General features: G+C 46.4%; 1 protein-coding gene across 1 annotated transcript in view; it reads left to right on the top strand.

Annotated features, from left to right (window-relative positions):
* DNAH5 (dynein, axonemal, heavy chain 5) overlaps positions 1 to 22551 on the top strand; it is a 177687-nt gene that overhangs the window by 124733 nt on the left and 30403 nt on the right. The window contains exons 61-66 of the mRNA XM_004678397.1: positions 3827 to 4006; positions 8948 to 9085; positions 13495 to 13630; positions 14182 to 14498; positions 15145 to 15300; positions 16115 to 16297. Coding sequence (XP_004678454.1) covers positions 3827 to 4006; positions 8948 to 9085; positions 13495 to 13630; positions 14182 to 14498; positions 15145 to 15300; positions 16115 to 16297 — 1110 coding nt within the window. The remainder of the gene's footprint in view (positions 1 to 3826; positions 4007 to 8947; positions 9086 to 13494; positions 13631 to 14181; positions 14499 to 15144; positions 15301 to 16114; positions 16298 to 22551) is intronic.

The raw sequence follows: 22551 nt of genomic DNA, 5'->3' as shown, positions 1-22551 counted from the left end.
CCAAACCATAATAGCAGTATATTTTTATGTTGTCCTCTATTTCCAATGTTCTTTTTCATATGTGTGTATATAGGTGTACATGTGTGTATGATTATATATGTGTACACATATACACACCAACACTTGATATATGCTCTCCTAGCAAATTTCAGGTACACAAAGTGGTACCGCTACCTGTATTCACTTTGCCACGCTGGAGAGCTTCAGGATGTTTCCATGGTACTAACTCATGCCCTTGACTGTCACCTCCCTGTTCCCGCTCCTCTCGGCTGCTGGCAACCACCAGGCAGTCTCTGCCTCTATGACTTTGACCACTTTTGTGGGTCCTTGTATCAATGACACAGGAAGTATTTGTTTCTCCGCCATTGGTTTATTTCATGCATCACAATGTCTTCCAGGCTTACCCACTTGTCAAAAGCGACAAAAGAGCCTTTCCTCCTTTGTCAAGGCTGAATAATATTCCACAGCCCTCTTTTGAACATGCCTTTCGTATTTTTTTGGAGTACAATTTTCTCTGAGCGAGAAGCCCAGGTGAGCATGAGAGTGGCTCATGCTGACTGTTGTGTGCTCCAGCATCGTCAGTGAGGCTTCAACGGAGGGCTTGAAAAAATCATTTTAAGGAGACAATACCATGTGCATAGATTTACATATATTGCACGCCTCTGAGATAAGCCAATACATATATTTATATTTTGCAAGTCTCCACGGTCCTTTTTGAGTATTCATTTGCATCTTTTAAATTTTATGATGATGGAACTTACACATAATAAAGAACACAAATTCAAAGTGGTCAGCCTGCTGAACGTTGGCATATGTATGCTCCTATTAATGGACTCTGAAATCCAGATTGGGATTTCTGGATTTCTAGCCAATCTGGGCTATTATCTCTTCTAAGGCAGCTGTTCCTCCAACTTTTATCTTCGTAGTTAGTTTTGCCAGTCTGGAAATGTCCACACAGGGAGTCCTGTCACACGAACACTTTAGTTTTCACTTTTTCCTTCGACACCTCTGGGACGCTCACTGTGAGCCTCACACAGGGCTCGCCACATCTTGTTCTGTCACTGCTAGCTGCTCTCCATCTCAGGAATATGCAGTGGATGATGCTTAACAACGGGTTCCCTGGGGACCAGAAACAATAGCAAGCTCTGCATTTGTGGTGGTGGCCAGTTTCTATGGCTTAAATTTAAACAACTCCGCAGTGACCAGTGTGGATCTCCCCTACGATGCTGCTGGATGTGGAGTCGGGAGAAGACACTTTGGGGCGTGCCTCAGCTGGGACCCCGCTCGCGTGCTTGTATAGACCCAGGGGCCTCTCACACACGTGTGGTAGACTGTAGTGAGGTCACTAAACAGGGATGAGTTTTAACTGCACATTCGTTTTGCTTTAAGTAAAAGTCTTATAACACGAAATGGTTATGCTTAACAACCAGCTACAAAAGTCCTGAAAATTTAGCAAGCATTTTTCATGAGTTTTTACAAGCCAGTAGTGGAGAAACACTGTCTGGTAGTATCCTTTTTCATTGAAATTTAAGCCAAATTTACCCCCCAGTTGGGGTTAAGCTACGGTGAACATCGGTGCACAGGCCATTTGGTGGGTATTTGCCTTTCTGTTGGCTACGTGCTCAGGAGTGGAGTTTTGCGTCTTCAGTGATACGTGTAGGTAACCACAGTAGATTGTGCCAGCGCATTTTCAAACCAGTCCTGTCCGTGGCTTCACCCACCACAGTGTGTGAATTGAGCTGTGTTGTCTTTGCCACCTTCTGCTTGACGCCTGCCTGTCGGTGGGCCATGATGCCTTACTCTTGTGGGCATTTCCCTGGTGGCTGGAGATGCTGAAAACATTCCATTTATGAGCCTCTTGGGGATTCTTTAGTTAAGGGCCTGTTTAGGTCTCTAGTCCATTTCAATTTTGTCTTACTTTGTAGCACTTCTTTATGTATAAAATATGAATGATTTGTTATTTATGCATTTTAAAGTATATATATACATTCTGCCTTAGCAGTTCATTCCATTAATGGCATCCTTGGCTAAGAAGATATTCTTAACTTTAATATAGTCTAATTTGTGAGTAGTTTTCCTTCATCAGGCTGTCTGCACTCTCTTAGGAAGTCTTTGCTCACTGGTGGGGCAGAGTAATTTTTGTTTCCTTCTATCACTTTTGCTCTATCACTTCTAGTTAGAGCTTGAGACAACTAATTGAGAATACCCAGCCCCATCCAGTTCCCAAGCAGTAGCTTCAGCCCCCTCGTTCACTCAGTTTTTAGCTCAGCATCCCACCCAGCCCTGCCCAGGGCGTCTGTGGCCGGGGGCCAACGGGGAGCAGCCTCAGAAACAAGTGGACAGCCGACTGGTCTCGGTAACTGGACGGCAGACTCGATGGCACAAGGGACCCCTTGACCCCTCGATGGCATAAGGGACTCCCTTGAGGGAGTAACCTACAATCGAGTGAGGGGGTGGTGGCTAACTCTGGCCAGGGGAGATGGAAGGGCAGTGGAGACCGACCCAAAAAGGGTCTGACACTGGGAAATGTGACATTGTCACGGAAATGTGACGACGGAGCTGCGCATGGAGCAGATTCCTGGCCAATGACTCTCAACTCCTGGTCAGCTTCGTGCTGACCCCTGGGTCAGTCAGTCCCTGGACCTCAAAAGCGCCTGTCACTCTTGCTGTCTGGCCAGAGCCCTTGGGGTTCCCAAGCTTTCTCCCTGCTTCACACCTTAGCTTCAGGCAGGAAGCTTGGTGACAGCAGTTCTGAATGTGGATGGTTATGTTCAGGTCCCTTTTGGGAGGGCTGGTTTCACCGCCTTATTTAGGTGCTAACTTCTTTCCACGTTAAATCATTTAAATCTTTAAAGCATTCAGTCAGGGCCCTCCCTGGTGGTGCAGCAGGTTAAAGCGCAGCACAAAGAAAGAAGCTTAAGCCACTTCTGCATGAGTTCGATCCCCGCCTGCCCCGGAGGAGATCCACATGGTGCAGTAGACCTCTCCTGACCTGCCTGCTGCTCCCCTCAGCAGTGTGCTTCATCGATCTGCCTGTTCTGTTCCCTACTCTGTCTCTGGTGAAGCCTCTCTCCCTCTGCATGTCTGGCCGGTACCCAAGTTCTGTACGAATAAATAAATAAATCTTTAAAAAAAAAAAAACATTCAGTCATTCTTTTTAAGATGATCAAGCAGACTTAAAACCCCATTTTCATGGCGGGCCTGCCATTGCTTGTGATTCGGAATGGCATTCTTACTGCGCTTCTGTTACTATTTTTAAAACTGTATCCCTGAAGAAGATGCAATTCTCTCACATGTGATGGTTTTATGATTAAAAATTAATTCATCACCCTCAAGGCCTAATGTTCAAGTTATTATCTTTACATTTCAGGTGCATTTTATAGAACCTCCCTGAATGTATTAAGCATTGAGTTGCTGTTAATGAGAAATATATATGTCCTTAGGCTGGATATGTCTTGTGTGTGTTTGTTTTGCAATGTTGATTTTATGGGTTTGTAATTCACCTACTTAGGGTTAATGTCATCAAAGTTTTATTGCTCTGGAAATTCTAATAACCAAATTCGTGCTCATCATCTTATAATTCACTCTTTCTCTGGATCCTAGTCAGCTCAGAGTGGGTAGACATCCCCTGGCGACTCCTTCCTTCGCCCTTCCTTGTGCGCTCACCTTCAGGACGTGGCCTGGTAGCTGACGTGGCCTGGTAGCTGACGTATTAAAAAAAGTAGTTCTTCCGTGTTCTGTAGTTCGGCAGCGTCCGCGGCGTCGCGAGCACCGCTGTGCTCTGGCCTCGTGCAGAGATGTCTTCTGACTCTTCTTTCTTCCACAGCAATTCCCCAAAGACACAATCAATGAGGAAGTGATAGAGTTCCTGAGCCCTTACTTCGAAATGGCGGATTACAACATCGAGACGGCCAAGCGCGTGTGTGGGAACGCAGCCGGCCTGTGCTCCTGGACCAAGGCGATGGCGTCCTTCTTTTCTGTAAACAGAGAGGTGTTGCCTCTGAAGGTGAGCCCCCGGCGGGGCGCATGCCGGCCACTGGGAGGGGCTCTAGCCAGTGGCCTTGCCTTTTTGTTTTTAAAGATTTATTTATGCAAACAAGAATTGGGGTACAGGCCAGAGGTATGGTGGATGGATGGGTGAGAGGTTTCACCAGAGACAGTGTGGGGAGCAGAACCGGCAGATCTACTGAAATCCAGGGCTAAGGGGAGTAGTGGGGAGACAGGAGACGTCTGCTTGTGCTATGGGTCAGCTCCCTGGCTGGGGATCGAACTTGTGTTTCAGGGACTGCGGATAACTTCATAGTACCATGCTTTAGTGATTTAAAAAAAGATTTTATTTATTTATGCATACAAAAACTGGGGTACAGTCCAGAGGTGTGGGGAGAGGAAGGTGAGAGGGTTCACCAGAAACAGAGTAGGGAACAGAACAAGAGGACTGAATGAAATCCACTGCTGAAGGGAGCAGCGGGGCAGAAAGAGGCCTGCTGTGCCCTGTGGGTCACTCCCTGGCTGGGGATGGAACTCGTGCTACAGTGGCTGCAGACAGCTTCATAATGCTGTGGCTTAACCTGTTGCGCCACCAGGGAGGGCCCAGTGGCCTTGCCTTTTCACACAGCATAGCAGGCTCCTGCCTGCAGTGCGCTGTGCTTGTGTCCAGGGAAGAGAGAGTGCTGGAAGGCCAGACACATGATGTCTCTTCTCTGCATCCTGTTCCAGGGGCCTCTGGGTGTGGATTGTCTACAAGGACCATAAGTCCACTCTGTGTTGCTGGATATGTCTTCTCCCAGTGCCCACCTGAAGGAAAAAGAAATAGAAAGCCAAAAAAAAAAAAAGAAAAGAAAAAGAAAAAGAAAAAAGAAACAGAAAGCCACAGTACAGAATCCCTTGCTCATGTCCAGCTCTCCTGCTGGGGGATCTTATCAGGGAGTCAAGGTCAACACAAGGGCATTGGTGACTGGTCATGGTGACAGGTTATGGCAAAGTGTCCTGTCTCTTCTCTTTGTCCTTCAAGGAAGAATGTGCATCTCATTAGTTGTTCAGTGTGCCCCACATTTGCTTTTGAGTACTTGTCTTTCTAAGTTTCACTTGTAGACCTTGTCCAGTGTCACGGTCTTCAGCAGATGAGGAGCAGCTGCGTGATTTGAAAATGGAACACTGACATCTCAAACGTCACACCTAGGACTTGGATACTTATTTTGCTTCTGTCTGATCTCTCAACCATCTCAAACATCAACTAAATCCACTTACACTTACAAATAGCCCAAGGGACTTAATCACACAACAAACATAATTAAGATTAGAAAGAAGATGGGGATGGAGTGAAAAGTCCCTTTTTACATTCTAATTGTTTACACACCAGGGGCATTTATTTAGTTATTGAAAATTGTTGGGTGCTAAGGAAACTTGAAAGAACAAAGACTCTACGTCAAGATTCATTTCACTTAGAGAATGTCACAGCAAATAATCAGTGTCATTCCATCTGACACTATGATGTAGGGGCCACAGAAAACCCCAGCTTAACTCCAAAATGGACATTCTGTTATTGACTGAATCGCACGCACCATGTCAAATAAAAAGCACAGGGCGTCATTTCTGGATTTTTCAAGAGGGTCTGCACACATAGTGCCATACAAGGTATGGCAGCTGAATACAGGATCGGTAGTTTTAATTTTATTGTAGTTATTTTAAATAAAGTAAGCAAATAGCGGACAGTCACAGAACAATGTACTCTTGCCCCCTGCCCGTTCAGAGTGGCTCAGCCTCCATCCAGGCTCACCCTGATCCTACAGTGGGAGGGAGTGGGAGCCCCTGTTCCTGGAGCCTAAGCTTCCCTCCTTCATTCTTGGAAGCCTCCCGCATCTAGAAGCTTCTGGTTTGTCAGGCCCCTCCTACTGTTTACTGTTGGGAGGAAACTAAGTAGGTCCACAGGTCCTACACAGTCCCTGTCTGGGAGGGGGGTGGGAACAGTGTCGTGGGGTGACTAGGTACATTCAGAAGTGCCTCCTCCAACTTCACTTGCTCCTGGAGGGGCTGCAGCTGCAAACTCCTGCCTGAGTGAGCAGCACTAGCTATTATAAAGTCTTCAGCACTAACTGCTATAAAGACTGTTTTCTTAGGTGTTACAAGGGCTGTAGATACCAAGAGACTCTGAATAAACTTGATCAAATATCAATATAACAATAGCAAGTTAGATGTCATTATAATGAGATTTCCCTTTGAAACTAGAAATCTGGAAATATCAGGCCATATAAACAGCATATAGAACAGTGGAGCCTTAAATATTAAATATGGGTAATGTGTTATTGCTGTCTCATTATGTCTGGTACAGAGCTGGGTTTTTACATTTACACACACACACACCCATTCCAGCAGGCAGTTTTGCAGCATCCTACCAGAGACAACAAGACACAGATCTTAAGTCATCGATACAGAGATCTGTAGCCCCTGTGGTGAACTGTGAGGTTGATGATGTTTATGAGCTTTGTTTAAACAAACACACACATTTTTTTTTTTTTCCTGCATAAAGTCCTAGGAACTATTCTAGATCTTTGACATTAGCATTCACTATGGAAAGTTATCTGACAGGGGGCTTTCTTTTCTTCTGTATTTAAGTCACTGGGACAGGGTCTGCTGAGGGCAGAGCTGAGAAAAATGCCCCAGAGTGAGATTCTTTTTGCTTTCAGAAGTCACTATTTATTTAGTTTTTCATAATACCATTTTTTAATCAAGGTAGCTTTGACTCACAACACTGCATATTTCTTAGAGGCACAGATTTACACCATTTAGATGCATGTCATCACATCCATCACCAAGGCACTCACAACCCTCCACCACAGTCCCTGGCTCCCCTGGACAGCCCTCCCCCCCCCTGCTCTGGGAACCTCAATTCTATAGTCGGATTTATAGGGTCTGTTTTGGTTCAATTTTTTCTATTCCTTTGTCTTATTGCATTATATTCTACATATAAGTGAAATCACTCTATATTTATCTTTCTCCTCTGGCTTTTTTCGTTGAGCATATTTTAGGTGTTGTTTTTGCCTTGGGTTCCAGACAGTTACAGAACTCTGATTTCCCCTTGAAGAATTACTCTGCTAAAACCTCCAGAAACCCGAGGTTTTCAGAGAGGAAAATAATTTATCTTAAAAAAAATCTAATAACATTTTCTTCTCTAATACCTTGGAGTGAATATGGTTCTAGTAATGGATCTCCCCATTCAAGTCAACTTTAACATGTTTTAGATTTAAAAAGGAAAAATTGATTAAAACTTTTTTTTTGAAAAAATCTAAATTCCTCTAGCATGGGCTATTTTCCATACTTCACTAGATAATATTGCTTTTGATTTGTCTTCTCAGTACAGCTGAGTAGTTTTTTTAAAAATAAATCCCTTTTATTGGTCATAGCTGAAGGCATCAGTTTTTCTCTGGAAGATTCGTGATAGAGGAAAACTGTCAGAAGACATTAGCAGACACCACTGCCCTGAAAACCTAGATCTTTATATTCAGGGAACACGGACATTCCTGTGTTTATCTTGTTTGAACAACCTCATCTGCAGTGATAGTTGTGCCAGGCAGATGGATCCCAAAATTCAGTTTTCCCCCTATAACTCTTAATATTACAATTTTCATAATTTTTCTGAATGCATTTAATTTCGCAACGTCTGATCTAGGGATTGGCAACCCAAGGCCCACAAATCTAACCCACCACCTGGATTCAATGGCTCATGAAATACAAGAGTTCTTACATTTTAAAGTGGATTTTAAATAACTGCCTAAACAATAATCTTGGCTTTGTCTCCGAGGCCCCAAAAGCCTGAACTATTGCTATCTGACTCTTCATGGAAAAAATAATGTGCTGACTTCTATTCTAGTGAATTATAATTTCCTGTTTATAACCATTCATGAAAGTTCCCATTAAAAGTTTGTCTTGACTTCATAAGGTTTGAAAAGGCATTTTGGGGATGCTGGGAACACGGTGGAAGGTTATGGGGCTTTAGTGGTGGGTGTGTTGTGGTAACATACACACTCCCCAATTTTCTTTCTTTTTTTAAAGATTTATTCATCTGTGAATACAGAACTGGGGTACAGGCCAGAGGCTCAGGGGCGGCGAGAGGCTTCACCAGAGACAGAGTGGGGAGCAGAACAGGCAGATCTACGAAGTACACTGCTGAGGGGAGCAGCGGGCGGGTCAGGAGAGGTCTGCCGCGCCCTGTGGTCACCTCCGGGGCAGGCGGGAATCGAACTCATGCGGAGGTGGCTTTAGCTTCTCAGTGCTGTGCTTTAACCTGCTGCGCCACCAGGGAGGGCCTCTTTTTTTTTAAGATTTATTTATTTATTCATACAGAACTGGGGTACAGGCCAGAGATGCGGAGGGTGAGAGGATTCACCAGAGACAGAGTGGGGAGCAGAACAGGCAGATGTACGAAGTCCACTGCTGAGGGGAGCAGCGGGCGGGTCAGGAGAGGTCTGCCGCGCCCTGTGGTCACCTCCGGGGCAGGCGGGAATCGAACTCATGGGGAAGCGGCTTTAGCTTCTCAGTGCTGTGCTTTAACCCTCTGTGCCACCAGGGAGGGAGGGCCATTCCCCAATTTTCTATACAGAGAAGCTAAACTGTCACTTCAAAAAAAAATTATTTAGTTAAAAAAAAGGACTAGAACTTAGCGGACAGGTCATATACGGAGATAGAATTCTTAGGAAGAAAGAAGTGGCCCCACTCGTCTTTCCGGGTGGTAATGTCCCCGAGCGCTTGCCGGTGACTGGTGTGTGCCCACGATGCAGTCGCGGGACCAAGGGGACGTTCATGTCCTGCTTTGGAAGCAGCACAGCTCAGTGTCTGCTGAATTCTGAAAAGAGGACAGGCCTTCCGGGAAGCACGGGGGCCCCAGCGGTGTCCCTGTCCGTTCTGACCCGAGGTCCGGTGTCACTGCTGCCGTTGTCCCCGTGTCCCGCAGGCCAACCTGGCAGTGCAGGAGAGCAGGCACGTCCTGGCCATGCAGGACCTGCAGACGGCGCAGGCCGAGCTGGACGACAAGCAGGCGGAGCTGGACGTGGTGCAGGCGGAGTACGAGCAGGCGATGGCGGAGAAGCAGGTAGCGTCCCGCGTGGGGTGCCCCTGGCGCCCCAGACCGGCCTCTGCCAGGGGTGGTGGTGGGGGGCTGCTCTCCAGGGGTCCCGCTTCCCTCATCCTCCACGTTGGCTCACACAGCCCTTCCCGCCTGCTGCGGCTGGTTTGCAGGACGCCGGGGGCCTTTGGACAGCGGTGGGGATGGTCAGTGGAGACACCGCCAGTCGGGTGTGGGAGGCGCCTGCTGCTGTGTTTTTCACACCTGATGGCCCTTGACCTCATGTAATTCTTGAAACCCTCTCTCAAGGTAGGCAGGCTAGATATTTTAACTTTAATTTCATTTCTGAGGAAGGAACGGAGGTCCCGTGAGGATCTGAGAGTGGATCCCAAGGATGGACAGCCGGGACAGCGCTCGGTCCCCCCAAGTGGCTCAGCCTTCTGCCGGAGCACCTGCCGGCTCCCGGACAGGGGCGGTCGCCCCCAGGCACGCCTCTGTGGAGCAGGCTCTGGTTTTATTTGTAAAATCCCAGCTCCAGCGGCCCCCACCCCGGCTTTCGGCCCTCAGGCGGGTTTACCGTAAGTCTCATGGAGCTTAAGCTTTGGGCTTCTCGTCACAGCCCATGACGGCTGGGTTATGGGGAGCGGAAGCCAGGCCTTGGGGGCCAGCCCCGGGGTGCCCCTTTTCCTTGCCCGCCTGGGGATCTCCGAGCAAAGGCGGCTGGCTTTCCCTGGCGACACTTGGGGCTCGTTTTCGGTCTCCTAAATACATGCTCACATTCAGCCTTTGTATTTACCAGGTTTCTCTGTGATTTTCTTTAAATGGGCTCCCACATTACAAGCTTTTGGCCCCACAGACTGTTCTGTCTGCTGCTAATCAATCCTGTATTTGGTAATGGAGGGCTACGCCCTGCTCTTCTTTCCTCCATGGTTTGTGGGCTTCACGCCAGTCACTGTTCAGCCTTCACGGGGCTGCACTGCTTGCTGGGTTAGTGTATTCTCTTGCAAGAGTCTCAGTGAGGGGAGTTAGATAACTTAGTTCCTAAATTTGATAAATTTAGTGTCACTTTACACAGAATATTGGCTGGATTCTCTTAAAGGTAAATGTCCTGGGGGTCTCCCTGGGGTGTTTTTTTTTAATTTTTATTTTTTATTTGTGCATACAGAATTGAGGTACAGGCCAGAGGCTCAGGGGCAGCGAGAGGCTTCACCAGAGACAGAGTGGGGAGCAGAACAGGCAGACCCACTGAAACCCACTGCTGAGGGGAGCAGCGGGCGGGTCAGGAGAGGTCTGCCGCCCATGTGGTCACCTCCGGGGCAGGCTAGGATCAAACTCACGCGGAAGCGGCTTTTAGATTCTCAGTGCTGTGCTTTAACCCGCTGCGCCACCAGGGAGGGCCACTCCCTGGGGGGTTTTTTAAGTCAAGGGCTGTCACTGCTAAGGCCCGAGTTGACCCCCCGCCAGGGAGTTGACCCACATGGCACAGCAGACCCCTCCTGTCTCCTGCTGCTCCCCTCAGCAGTGGGTTCAGTGTATCCACCTGTTCTGCTCCCCACTCTGTCTCTGGTGAGTCCTCTCACCCCGGCACCTTGGCCTGTACCCAGTTTTTGTACATATAAAAATTTAAAGAAAAACATAAATCTGAAAGCAGAATAAGTACTTTTTGGGAGTTTTTAAGAAGTCCCTGTAAAGGCCACCTACTGGTGGAGGTCTCTGCTGTGGAATTTGCATAAATACAGGGGAAGATTAGCGGCACTGTCTGAGAGTGGGCTCACAGCCTGTGAAGAAGCTGTGTTTATCGTTGCCGAGTTGCACTTACTTCAGAGGGTGGCGCTGAACCCAGCAAAAATATTTTAACACCAACTTTCAGAAAAGGGTCATAAAGACTTTGGATGTATGGCATTAATATGGGTATTTTATGTCTTTTTTTTTTAAGATGTATATATTTATGCATAGAAAACCTGAGGTACAGGCCAGAGGTGTGTGTGGGGGGTGGGGAGGTGCGGAGGATGAGATGAGACAGAATGGGGAGCAGAACAAGCAGATCCACTGAAATCCACTGCTGAGGGAGCAGTGGGCGGGTCAGGAGAGGAGTGTTGTGCCCTGTGGGTCACTCCCTTGAGCCCCAGTGGCTGCTGACAGCTTCATGGTGCTGCACTTAAACCTGTTATGCCTCTAGAGAGGACCCCTTTATGTTTTTTTTAAAATTTATTTATTTTTTATTTTATAACAGTCTATGTTGTTTTTTTTTTTTAACAAAAAAAATTAAAAAAATGTTGTGACTTCCTTTTATTATGTTTCAGTCTTAACATTCATTCAGTCTTTTACATTCATTCAGTCTGCAAGATTTTCTTTGGTCTGGACCATTTGTTTGCTCGGTAACAATGATAGGGTCACCCAAGAACTGCTCTTGTAAAGCCTGACTCCTACTCTAAGACTTGTGTTCCAGCAAAGTCCGGTTTCGAGTTCCAGGCAGCCCGAATCTGGCTGTGAGCCGGCTGTGCTCAGTGTCCCCAGGGCAGCTTGCCCAGTAGTTGTTTGGATGCTCCTCTCCCTGCTTGAGGAGTCAGGGGGCTTAGGGACCACCGGAGCTGGGGGTGGACCCTGAATCTACAGATCTGTTGTCACCTGTTAGCCTCAGCCCCTGTGGTCTGAGGGGGCGTCCTTGGCTCAGGCCCCTCCCCCTCCGAGGGCTCTATCCATGGACCCCAGCAGACTCCACGGACTCCACGCTCCTCCCTGGACTTGGCAGGAAATTCCATGGCCCACCCCCCTCCTGTCAGGCCCATGTCCCTCTCCCTCCTGGGGCCAGCTCTTCGCTTTATGGCCTGAGGGGTGGCGTTGGGGATTCAGGGGAAGCCCCCTCATTCCAGGCGTCTGTTTCAAAGGCAGCAGAAATAAGACTAGTGCCTTGCCCTGCTGGTGGCCAGGCTCTTTGTGGGGAGCAGCAAAGGCCACTGGGGGTGACAGAGGCGGGCTGTACCTGGCTGCAGGGCTTTTGTTCCTCTGCAGCAGCTCTGGGGAGGGAGCCAGCAGCCAGGAGCAGGCACTGTGCTGGGCTGTTATCACAGACGCCATTCGGGTCCCTTCTAGAAAATACACACAGGCAACCAGAGCGAATGGAAGCCTGTGCCCTCACTATTGCAGGTCTGACAAGTCCTTTGCTTTCCATATGTGTTTTAATCCTCTGAAAAATGGACCCGAGAATTCAGGACAAGCTGCTTTACAAATTGAATTTTTAACTTAATAATTATCTTTCCTGGTTATAAGATCGTCTTTAATGACTCCAGATCATTCTTATTCATACAGGCATCATAATTTATTTATGACGTTTATTTGTTTTTCGACATTTATTGGACATAATTTATTTGTGAGACATTTAGTAAGTGGTCACATCCTAAATCTTTATCCAGTATTATTTTGTAAGAATAACTTTTTGCAAATAGAATTTGCATTTGCCTCCAACAGAGGAAATCAGAATCCTTTGATTCCAAGCACCAAGCACAGTGTGGCAACAGTTTGGAGAAGCTGGTTCTGTCTTGGTGACACGGAGCAGGGGTGAGGTCCTGCTCGGCCAGGTGGCTGGCATTGGTGAGGGAGCCTCAGGAGATCCCCCTCTCTGAGAGGGTGCTTTAAAGTTTCACCTGAAGTAATAGAGGACTTGGCGTTGGATAAAACAATGGTGTTAGAATTTTTTCCCCAACAATTTATTTATTTGTGCATACAGAACTGGGGTACAGGCCAGAGGTACAGGGGCAGTGAGAGGATTCACCAGAGACAGAGTGGGGAGCAGAACAGGCAGATCACTGAAGTCCACTGCTGAGGGGAGCAGCGGGTGGGTCAGGAGAGGTCTGTGGCGCCATGTGGTCACCTCCGGGGCTGGGGATTGAACCAGCACTGAAGCGGCTGCCACCAGCTTGCAGTGCTGTGCCCTAATCCACTGACCATCAGGGAAGGCCCCAAGGTCTTAGAATTTTAACACAAATAATCCTAAGCTTTAAGTAAGGATATGTAGAGCTGTGTGTCTTTGCTGTTTGGTGCAACATCACATGAAAGTATGTTTATTTGTATTTAATTTCTGTTTCCTGTGTAGGGAAATCATAAGTGCCCATGGTCTCTCAGCTGTTAACGTCTGGGAGGGGGAACTGGCCAGTTGGCTCAGGGTCCCATGGGCGGCGTCCTGCAGAGTCCGGGGCCTGGGCAGAGTAGGCTCAGGGACATGCAGTCTTGTGCTTCTGAGGCGACAGGTGGCTCCTGTGTCTGAGAGAGGAAGCTGACCCATGATGTGCTAAAATTACATTATTAAATTATTAATGGATTTATTTAAATTTTATTAAATTATTTATTAAAATTTTAATTATTTAAAAATACCCAAATTATGTCGAGTCAGAGGCTTGATTGAGCAGAAGGCAAATCTCTGCGGTGGCCTCTTTCAGACCTTGCTTGAAGACGCAGAGCGGTGCAGGCATAAAATGCAGAAGGCGTCCGCGCTGATCGGTGGCCTGGCTGGGGAGAAGGAGAGATGGACGGAGCAAAGGAAAGAGTTTGCAGCCCAAACAAAAAGACTTGTAGGTACGTGACCCCCTTGATCATGAGCTCAGCACACGAGCTTTGCGAGAATACCACCAGCACTCCCGTGGCCCATGGATCAAGTTCCCCGGATCAAGTTCCCCTGTGCACGTGCTCACCTGCTTCAGGAGAGTGAACACTGTCTGCACATTCTGGAGTCCTTGTGAGGCAGGTGAATGACCTTTACACTTCTCATCAGGTTACTTTGGAATTCTCCTGGGTCCCTGGTCATGTTGACCAAGGCTATTTGGAGGAAGGCTCTGAATTCCGAGGTTTTGCTTTCTCTTGAACCCAGAATTCATCTTCTCAAGCCAACAGACATCAGCATGACCCGGCATTTGGTGACCAGTTGCCTCTGCGTGGCTGATCTTGTGCGTGCCACTGAACCACGAGCCAAACTGCTGCTTAGTTCTCAAGACAGCCAGTCTTGCCACTTGGTTTCTGGAATTCAGTTGAAAAGAATGGTTCTTGGTTTTTGTTTTCCATTGTGAATATTGTACACAATTACAAGCTTGGTGATCAAGTATTTTACTTGTGTTTGTTTTTCATTTTAGGGGATGTATTGTTGGCTACAGCTTTTCTATCTTATTCTGGCCCATTTAACCAAGAATTCCGCAATCTGCTGTTAAGTGACTGGCAGAAGGAGATGAAAGCCCGGGAGATTCCATTTGGAAACAATCTAAATCTCAACGAGATGCTGATGGATGCCCCCACTATCAGTGAATGGAATCTCCAGGGCTTGCCAAATGATGACCTGTCCATCCAGAATGGAATCATCGTCACCAAGGCATCTCGCTATCCTTTGTTAATTGACCCACAGACTCAGGGCAAGATCTGGATCAAAAATAAAGAAAGTAAAAATGAACTGCAGGTAATTTGTGTTTCAGTGTATTTAGTGTATTCAGTATTTAGTATTTAGTATTTAGTATTCAGTGTAACTAGCTAACGTCCACTTACGTTGTGTAAATAGTTAACATCCACAAGATCGGAGAATACTGAAATATTGGAAATGATTAGTAATGGCTTGAAATCCTGGCTAGAGCTGTCACCAACAGGAGCCTAAAACTCAACAATAAAGTCTTTCTAAAAATCACATTATTTGTGTTTGTGTTGATCACACCTAAGGACGTCTGTCAGAGCTTCAGACTCTCTACTGTGAGTGCTGAAGTCTCTCTCTCAATAGGCCAGACTTGAACTCTGTCTCACACTTCCTGTTCAGCTCTTTACAAGGATATTCCATGACTCTTATTTGTCCCTAGGTGGTGGTGAGCGAAGCCAGCCTTGCTCACTGGACCTCTGCATGGTTCCTAGTAGAGGGAATGGCAGTTTGCTAAGGAAAACACCAGAAACAGTTTAAGCTTCTTGCTGTTTAGCAAGTACGGGTTTTGAGTAAGGGTCTCTAACTGCTTCTGCCATTGTCCCCTGTGGTGGAGGCTCAGGTCCCACTTCACACCAATGACCCTGCCCCTCGGCATTGTCATGAGACTGTCAAGAGACCCTTTCCCTCTTGTTTCTAGATCACATCTCTTAATCACAAGTACTTCAGAAGCCACCTGGAAGACAGTCTCTCTCTTGGGAGACCCCTGCTTATCGAAGACGTTGGCGAGGAACTAGACCCAGCACTGGATAATGTCTTAGAGAGAAACTTCATTAAGACGGGGACCACCTTTAAGGTAAGCAGTCTACGATGATGATGTTTACTGCACCCTGATTACTGTGTGCCCAGGTAAGTGCAGCATAGGTGATGTTTTCTCAGTAGCGGCAAGTCGAGCTGGAGTCAGTGGCAGAGATGTTGCTTTCTTGAGTTGTTACTAAAATATTCACGAGCAGTTCTTGCAGGAATACCCACTTTTCTGGCCAATCCAGTCTGACTCTACTTTGGTGCTTGACTATGGACAGGTCTGTCTCCACCACGCCCCTCTCCACACTTGTTCCAAACCTGGGCAAGCTGTTCAGAACACCTAGTGCCCCCTCCCACTGTGGGGAGTTCACACCATGAGACCCCCTCCATGCCCTTCTGTAGAGATGTTCATCCCAACTCAGCCTGCACTCACCCCTCACCCCGGAACAGCTGCCCATCTGGCTCTCAAACAGTTTTCTCAAACCTGCTGGGTAGTCCATCTAGTCCCGTCCAAGGAATATCTTGTCAGTAAACAGCCTTTAATGCACTTCTGATGCACGCGTGGCATCATCAGACTCCATCTCTGAACCAAATTTTGGGTGGGGAATTCACCTCACTTTTGTTGTGTGGTCACAAAACTTTTGGTGAATTAGTTTGATATTTCTAGCATGGCACAGACTGACCTCCCTGAGTCCCTCCTTCCTGCCTAGGGGGTTGAAACCCTGTGGTTACTTAAGGACCATTTCTTTTTAGTGCACAGATTATCTCCAGGTGCATAATTGTTTTTAGCAACACATTGCCCTATACAAAACGGATGCAGTCATTCATGTCTATCTCTCCTTTGTTATTTAATTTGATATAAAAAGGTGAAGGTCGGTGACAAGGAAGTAGATGTGATGGGCGGTTTCAGACTCTACGTGACTACCAAGCTCCCCAACCCAGCCTACACCCCTGAAATAAGTGCACGCACCTCCATCATTGACTTCACAGTCACCATGAAAGGTCTAGAAGATCAGCTGCTGGGGAGAGTCATTCTCACCGAGAAGCAGGTGAGCGACGCCCAGTGACTTCCCTTGCTACATTGTTGCAGTTCTTTCATTGGTGAAATGCTGTGAAATAATATGATTGAAATTGTAGTAGGATTGAGCTCCCGCTTATCGCCCTCTGCTTTTTATATTAATTCCCAAGTGTCACTTACCTGCTATGTTACACTTGCATCTCATAAGTCACATACACCAGTTGATGGTATAGAGACGGATGGTGTATTCATGAGGATGTCTCATTTTCAGTACAATTATTCTGTCCTAAATTTTATGCTTGAAGAGTTCGTTCTATGGTGAGTTCTCACCTGTTGAAACTTGCCTTCCAGTATACATCTACGTCTTTCATTGGATTCATTATTAAGCTGTTGGCATGTAAAATAAGACGCTGTTCTCAGGGATGCACAACTCTGTCAGTTCTCCCTGGTCATCTGAATAGCCACTGTGTGTGTACCGAGTGCCAGGTCATTGCCTGGACCGTCTGTATAAGCAGGACTCTGTATCTGTTTTCTACTTCATGGGGTTACTTAATGCTCAGTGAAAAGTGGCTGATGATTTATAAACTTCCTTGTTCTGAGACATTTTCTTTAGGAAACACTTGGGTCTCAAGCAAAGAAATCGAGAGGATTTTAATGGGGCTGCCTTGGTGAAACCACATGAACTTGGAAAGTTGCTATTGATTTTCCCTTGGGTTCAATAACAATGAGAACTTAAGTTCATGGCTCTCTTCGCTATTGATTTCAGGATTTATTTAGGTTGGAATTATTATCAAAACCTTGGGAATTGACCCTTCCCATTATTTTTACCTTTTCACATGTTGTAAGTTCTGCGTGTTGTATGGTCTCTCTATATGTTGTATTTTATGAATGCAGGTCATCATGCTTGTCCAGCCTTTTGCATGTCTGTCACTTTCTCTTGATGCACCTATCTTTCCCCCCTTTATGGATCTTATGTATTTGTTTTTCAATTTATAGTGCATAAAGCATAGGATCAGGTAGTTAGAAGTTGCCTGAAGAGTATTCTGTTCAAATTTGTAGATCCCATGGTTGGTGACGTCAACACTATGGTGTTACAGTTGCTACCACAGACTAGCTACTGAAGGGGTAGAGGCCTCAGTCAGTTCTTGTTCAGTTTTGGAGTCTCAGTGGAAGTGGTTGTGGGAATTGAGCATGATCCTATCATCACTTTGTGAAGGACCGGGGTGGTCGACCAGCAGCCTGTCTGTTGAACAGGGACATCCCCAACACTCTCTCGTGTCCATTACCTGTATGTGAAGTCTGCCTTCCCCTGTGACTCTGGCAATCAGGGTGATAAAGGCCCTGATGGCATTTTGAATAATGTCCTTGTCCTTGGTCTTTTTACATTCAGCTGAGATGACCACCATCTCCTTGTCAAAAGCTAATTAGCCTGACCGATTCCAGTTGTACCGAAACAAAAGCTGAACAGAGCACAGAGGCTCCAGCACCGGGCCACACTATTGCAGCAACAGTGTGCTCTGCAGTGAGGTGCACTTTTGGTTCCTTTGGGAAAACTTTGAATTTGAGATCCAGGGGGTGGTCCCAGGTTGGGCATTTTCCTACCTCCTAAGAAAGTCAAGTATCTTTATTTCCCCCGTATTGTCTATTTATTTAGTTTTAACTGAGGTAATATTGATAATACCCCAATCAGGTTTCAGCAGTATGATACACCCACACCTTCTCGCCTGCAGTCCACCCCCACAAACCACTGTGCTCCCTTCCCTCTCTGTTCTTCTCCCTCCCCACCACCCTCTCCTCTTGGCCTGTTCTGTAGTCAGCTCTCAAGGGTTATTTGTTAAGCTTGTCTTTATTTGACTGTAACTTTAGTTACTTTATATCCCACATAGGAGTGATACCATCTGGTATATATCTTTCTCCTTCAGGCTTCCTTCACTTAGTATTATCCTTTCAGCTTCCGTGCATGTTGCTGCACATGGCATGAGAGTATCGTTTTTGATCACTGAGTTTTATTGAGAGCCCAGAAATAAAGCCGCATGTATGTGGAAGCTAACTGATGACAAGCAAGCCCAAAACATACATTGGAGTAAGGTGAGCTTCTTCAGTAAAAGGTGTTGGGAGAACTGGACAGCTGCATGCAGAGGAATGAAAACAGACCACCATCTCACACCCCACGCCAAAATCAACACAAAATGGACCAAAGTCTTGGATGTAAAACCTGAAACCATAAAACACAAAGAAAAAAATATAGGCAAACATTTTATGATAAAGCTTCAGTGCTGCCTTTAGGGATTCATCCCAAACAGCAAGGAAAACAAAAGAGAACATAAACAGCTGGGACTGCATAAACTATAAAGCTTCTATACAGCAAAAGAAACCATAACTAAAATGAAAAGACACCCTTCTGAATGGGAGAAAATATTTGCATGCCACACATCTGATAGGGGACTGATATCAAAGATATACAAAGAACTCGTTAAACTATGGAACCAAATAACCCAGTACAAAAGTGGGCAAAGGAACCAGTCAGATACTTCCTCAAAGGCTTTCAAACAGTCAACAGGCACAGGAGAAATGTTCACAATCTCTTATTATTAGAGAAATGCAAATCAAGACCACAATGGCTCACACCTGTGTGAATGGCCCATATAGAAAAAAACAAACAAGTGCTGGCAAGGAGAAAAAACAAAAAACAACCCTCCTACACTGCTGCTTGGAATATAAACTAGTCTAGCACTTATGGAAGGTGTCTCAAAACAATAAACATGGAGCTGCCATTTGACCCAGTAATCCAACTTTGGCATCTACCCCCAAAATAAAAAGAAACTTTAATTCAAAAGGAAAATTGCATCCTCATTGTAATTGCAGTGCCATTTACTATAGCTAAAGTATATTAGCTATAGAACAGTGTTATAGAACAGATAAGTAGATCAAGAAGAACTGGAGTATATATATACACACACACAGTGGAATATTATTCAGCCATCAAAAAGGAAAGTCGAGTGTCTTAAGGCGAGTATTCCTTAGCTATTTTGACCCGAGTCCATGCCAGGTGCACAGTAAGTAATTCTTTAAAAAATTGTGTCCAGAGTAACAGGCCACTCAATTTTTCATGAAAATAGAGGATCATCTTCCCTTGAGCCCCATTATCATGCAGCATGAATACTGCATCTTCTTTTCTCTACACAGTCTCATGCAGGAAGTGAGTAGCTGGATTGAATTTTGATGGATATGAAGTAGTATACTTCCTGCAGGAGGATTTTCTTTGGCAGGTTCTGTTCTTCCCACCAGTTCCTGAATCATGGACTGGGGTCAAACAGGTTGACTCCATCTCTGATGCTGGCAGAGCAGTTCCTGTCAGTTGAGAAGAGCCTGATACCATGCCTCACAGACGGCTCCTCTGACTTCAGTGACAATGCAGTCTGACGGTGCTCACTGCTCAAATGATTGTAAATCTAACACATCCTGAGTGTTACTGTTCAGGCTTGTTGGCAGCTAGGGACAGGCAGGCAGATGATGTTTAGCAGCATCTAAGAAGTTCCTTGAGATGTGGGATTGAAACAAATGAGGATCCTCTTTGGTCAGGATGAGTTGTGCCTTCACTGGTCTGTGAAGTCTTGTGAAGGCAGCCTGGAGCCATGACTTACAAGGAAGAATTGAGTCACTCTCCTTTGGTTCCATAACATCCTGGAAATGTGGGCAATGAGGAGCCTCGTTGACACGGGTGTTTGGTCCCTCACAGCTGTACAACCTGCCGGCCCCTCAGCCTTGTTTGCTGCAGAAGCAAATGGAAACCTCATAGACTAAAGTACGAAGTCTATAAATAAAAATAACTAACTTTACACTATCCCTGTGCAAGTGCCCGTGAAGCTCATGACAGTTGTTTACCTGATGCCCTGGGTGCAGACTGAACCAGTCTGAAGTGGCCAGCAGGAGATGATGTATTGGACCACGTGGGAAGCCAGTAGCCCCTCAGCAACTTCCCTTGACAGAAACCACGTTGGAGGCCACTCTCACCTTGATTCTGGAGAGCAAGACAGAAACTCAAAGAGAATTACTATTATTAGGGAAAAAATGATACCGTCTCATGGCTTCTTCTGGCCTCCGGGGTCATCATTGTTCAGAATGAGCCAACAGATGTGTGATTTCCTTTGGGGGTAGAAGGCCCTGAATTGGATAGAAATGATTTAATAAAGACTAAATAGGCATAGTTATCACCAGCTCACTGGTGGTGAAGAAATAAGTAAGTCTATTTCTGAGTTCTGTCATTTAGTCTTTCTGTTTTAACTACCAGTGTAGAGTCAGAGGTAAGGTACAGGAGAAAGACTCTTTGGGAATGAGAAGTGAGCACATACCGAAATATTTGAAGCCAGCATTGTGCCTAGTCTAGTCCAGCGGGCTGGGGAGCTAAGCCGTCTCGAGAGACTTGACCCTACAACAGGCTCCGCCTTGTTCTGGGAAACAGCTGAGCAAAAACATCCCGCCAGTGGGGAAAACACACTTTCTGCGCCCACTGGCGACCAAGGAGTCAGAAAAAGTAGGTTTCAGCACTCAGCGCCAGCCTGCCTCTCTGCAGTGCGCTGTGGACACCGAGAAGCCGTGAGAACGCAGCCTTTGCCTCTCTGGGCGTAGGCAGCAGCAACATCACCGTGGACTCGAAGGTGCCTCCCACTAAGAACACACTGTTGGGCCCTCCCTGGTGGCGCAGCAGGTTACAGCACTGTGAAGCTCTCACAGCCACCGCAGCTCGAGTTTGATCCCCGTCCAGGGAGCTGACCTACATGGCGCGGCAGACCCCTCCGGTCTCCCCGCTGCGCCCCTTGGCAGTTTATTTCAGTGCATCTCCCTGTTCTGCTCCCCACTCTCTCTGGTGAATCCTCTCACCACCACTCCTCTGGCCCTTGCACAGGGATAGTGTAAAGTTCAAATATTTGAAGCCCATAAATAAATCAATCTTTAAAAAAAAAAGAATACATTTTTGACATCAGTCACTTACTGTTCCCATCTACATAAACTAAACTCAGACTTGTGATTGGTGGGTCAGTGGCCACAGAGCAAGATCTGTAGGGTCGCTCCTGGGATGGGAGAACCATGGGAAGATCCGCTAAACCCTGTCTCACCACACGGAGACTTTCAGTCGTGTTAACAGAAGTCGGAACCACTGTCACCTCCTTCCTATGACTGATTTCAGCTTTGTGGAACGACAGCAACAGTGCATGAGATTGATGAAGATGGCCATACAATTATCTGAATTTTTCTCTTTTCATTTTGTCATCAGTTTATTTCCGAGTGTAACCATATGGTGAATACATTTATTTTAAGTGTTTATAGAAAGGAATCTTATTGTATCCATTAAATGTCACTTGTACTAATGCCTACATTATTTCACATCCTTTCTATGAATAAATGAATTAAATAAGCACTAAGGAAGTTTTCAAATGTTCCAAGTAACAGATGGAAGCAAAGATGCTAAGAGCAGGCTTTGCTTGACTTGCTACCTCTCAAGAGAATTAAAAAGTGATGCATGTACTCAGCTTTTGTTTTGTTTAAAGAGGGGATTTTCCCTTTCTTGAGTGTCCTCAGTCTGGCTCTCTGTGCTGGGGGATGAGCTGGGCAGGTGCCGGGCCAGGTCCTAACTGCTCCCCTGCAGTGATTCACTGGCTAGAAACAGGGCAGAGGCCCTCAGTGTTAGCCAGCCCCCTCAGGCTGCTTTGTTACCACAGCCTTTGTTTCTAATGTTTTTTAATTTGAAAGCCAGGATTTTCGTGTCTGTATTTCTGTCACCAAGACATGGCTAGTTTTCTAGCTGATGCATTTCAGACGATCAGTTTAAAATGCATGTTGCAGTGAGTTGTTCATTCCACAGCGCTAATGGCGTGACGACTATGTGAATTGCTCTTGAGTTGGGGAAGGTATCGGTGGGTGTGAGCATAGTGATAAATATGTTATCTTCATTGTTAGGACGAGGCAAATGGTGTTTAAAAACCAAACCACAGAGGAGGGAGAGAGGGAGAGCTAGGAAAATCGGGTAATGGGCTGTGACCTTAAACAGACTGGTCAAAGTGGGCTTCACTGAGAGGGTGCTATTTAGGGAAGACTGGAAGGAGGAAGCTGTGTGGAAGAATGTGCTGGACAGAACAACAGCAGGTGCAAAGGCCCTGAGGCAGCGTGTGTGTCAAGCCCTCAGCAGGCTGGTGCAGGACCCAGTAATCCACTCCCAACACATTCCCAGGGCCACTCGAGGACCCACCGCCCACTCGAGGACCCACCACCCACTCGAGGACCCAC

The sequence above is a fragment of the Condylura cristata genome, unplaced genomic scaffold (genome assembly GCF_000260355.1).
Source record: "Condylura cristata isolate star-nosed mole 26May11 unplaced genomic scaffold, ConCri1.0 scaffold00007, whole genome shotgun sequence".
In the NCBI taxonomy this organism is placed as follows: Eukaryota; Metazoa; Chordata; class Mammalia; order Eulipotyphla; family Talpidae; genus Condylura; species Condylura cristata.
This window is presented reverse-complemented; position numbering and strand designations above follow the sequence as displayed.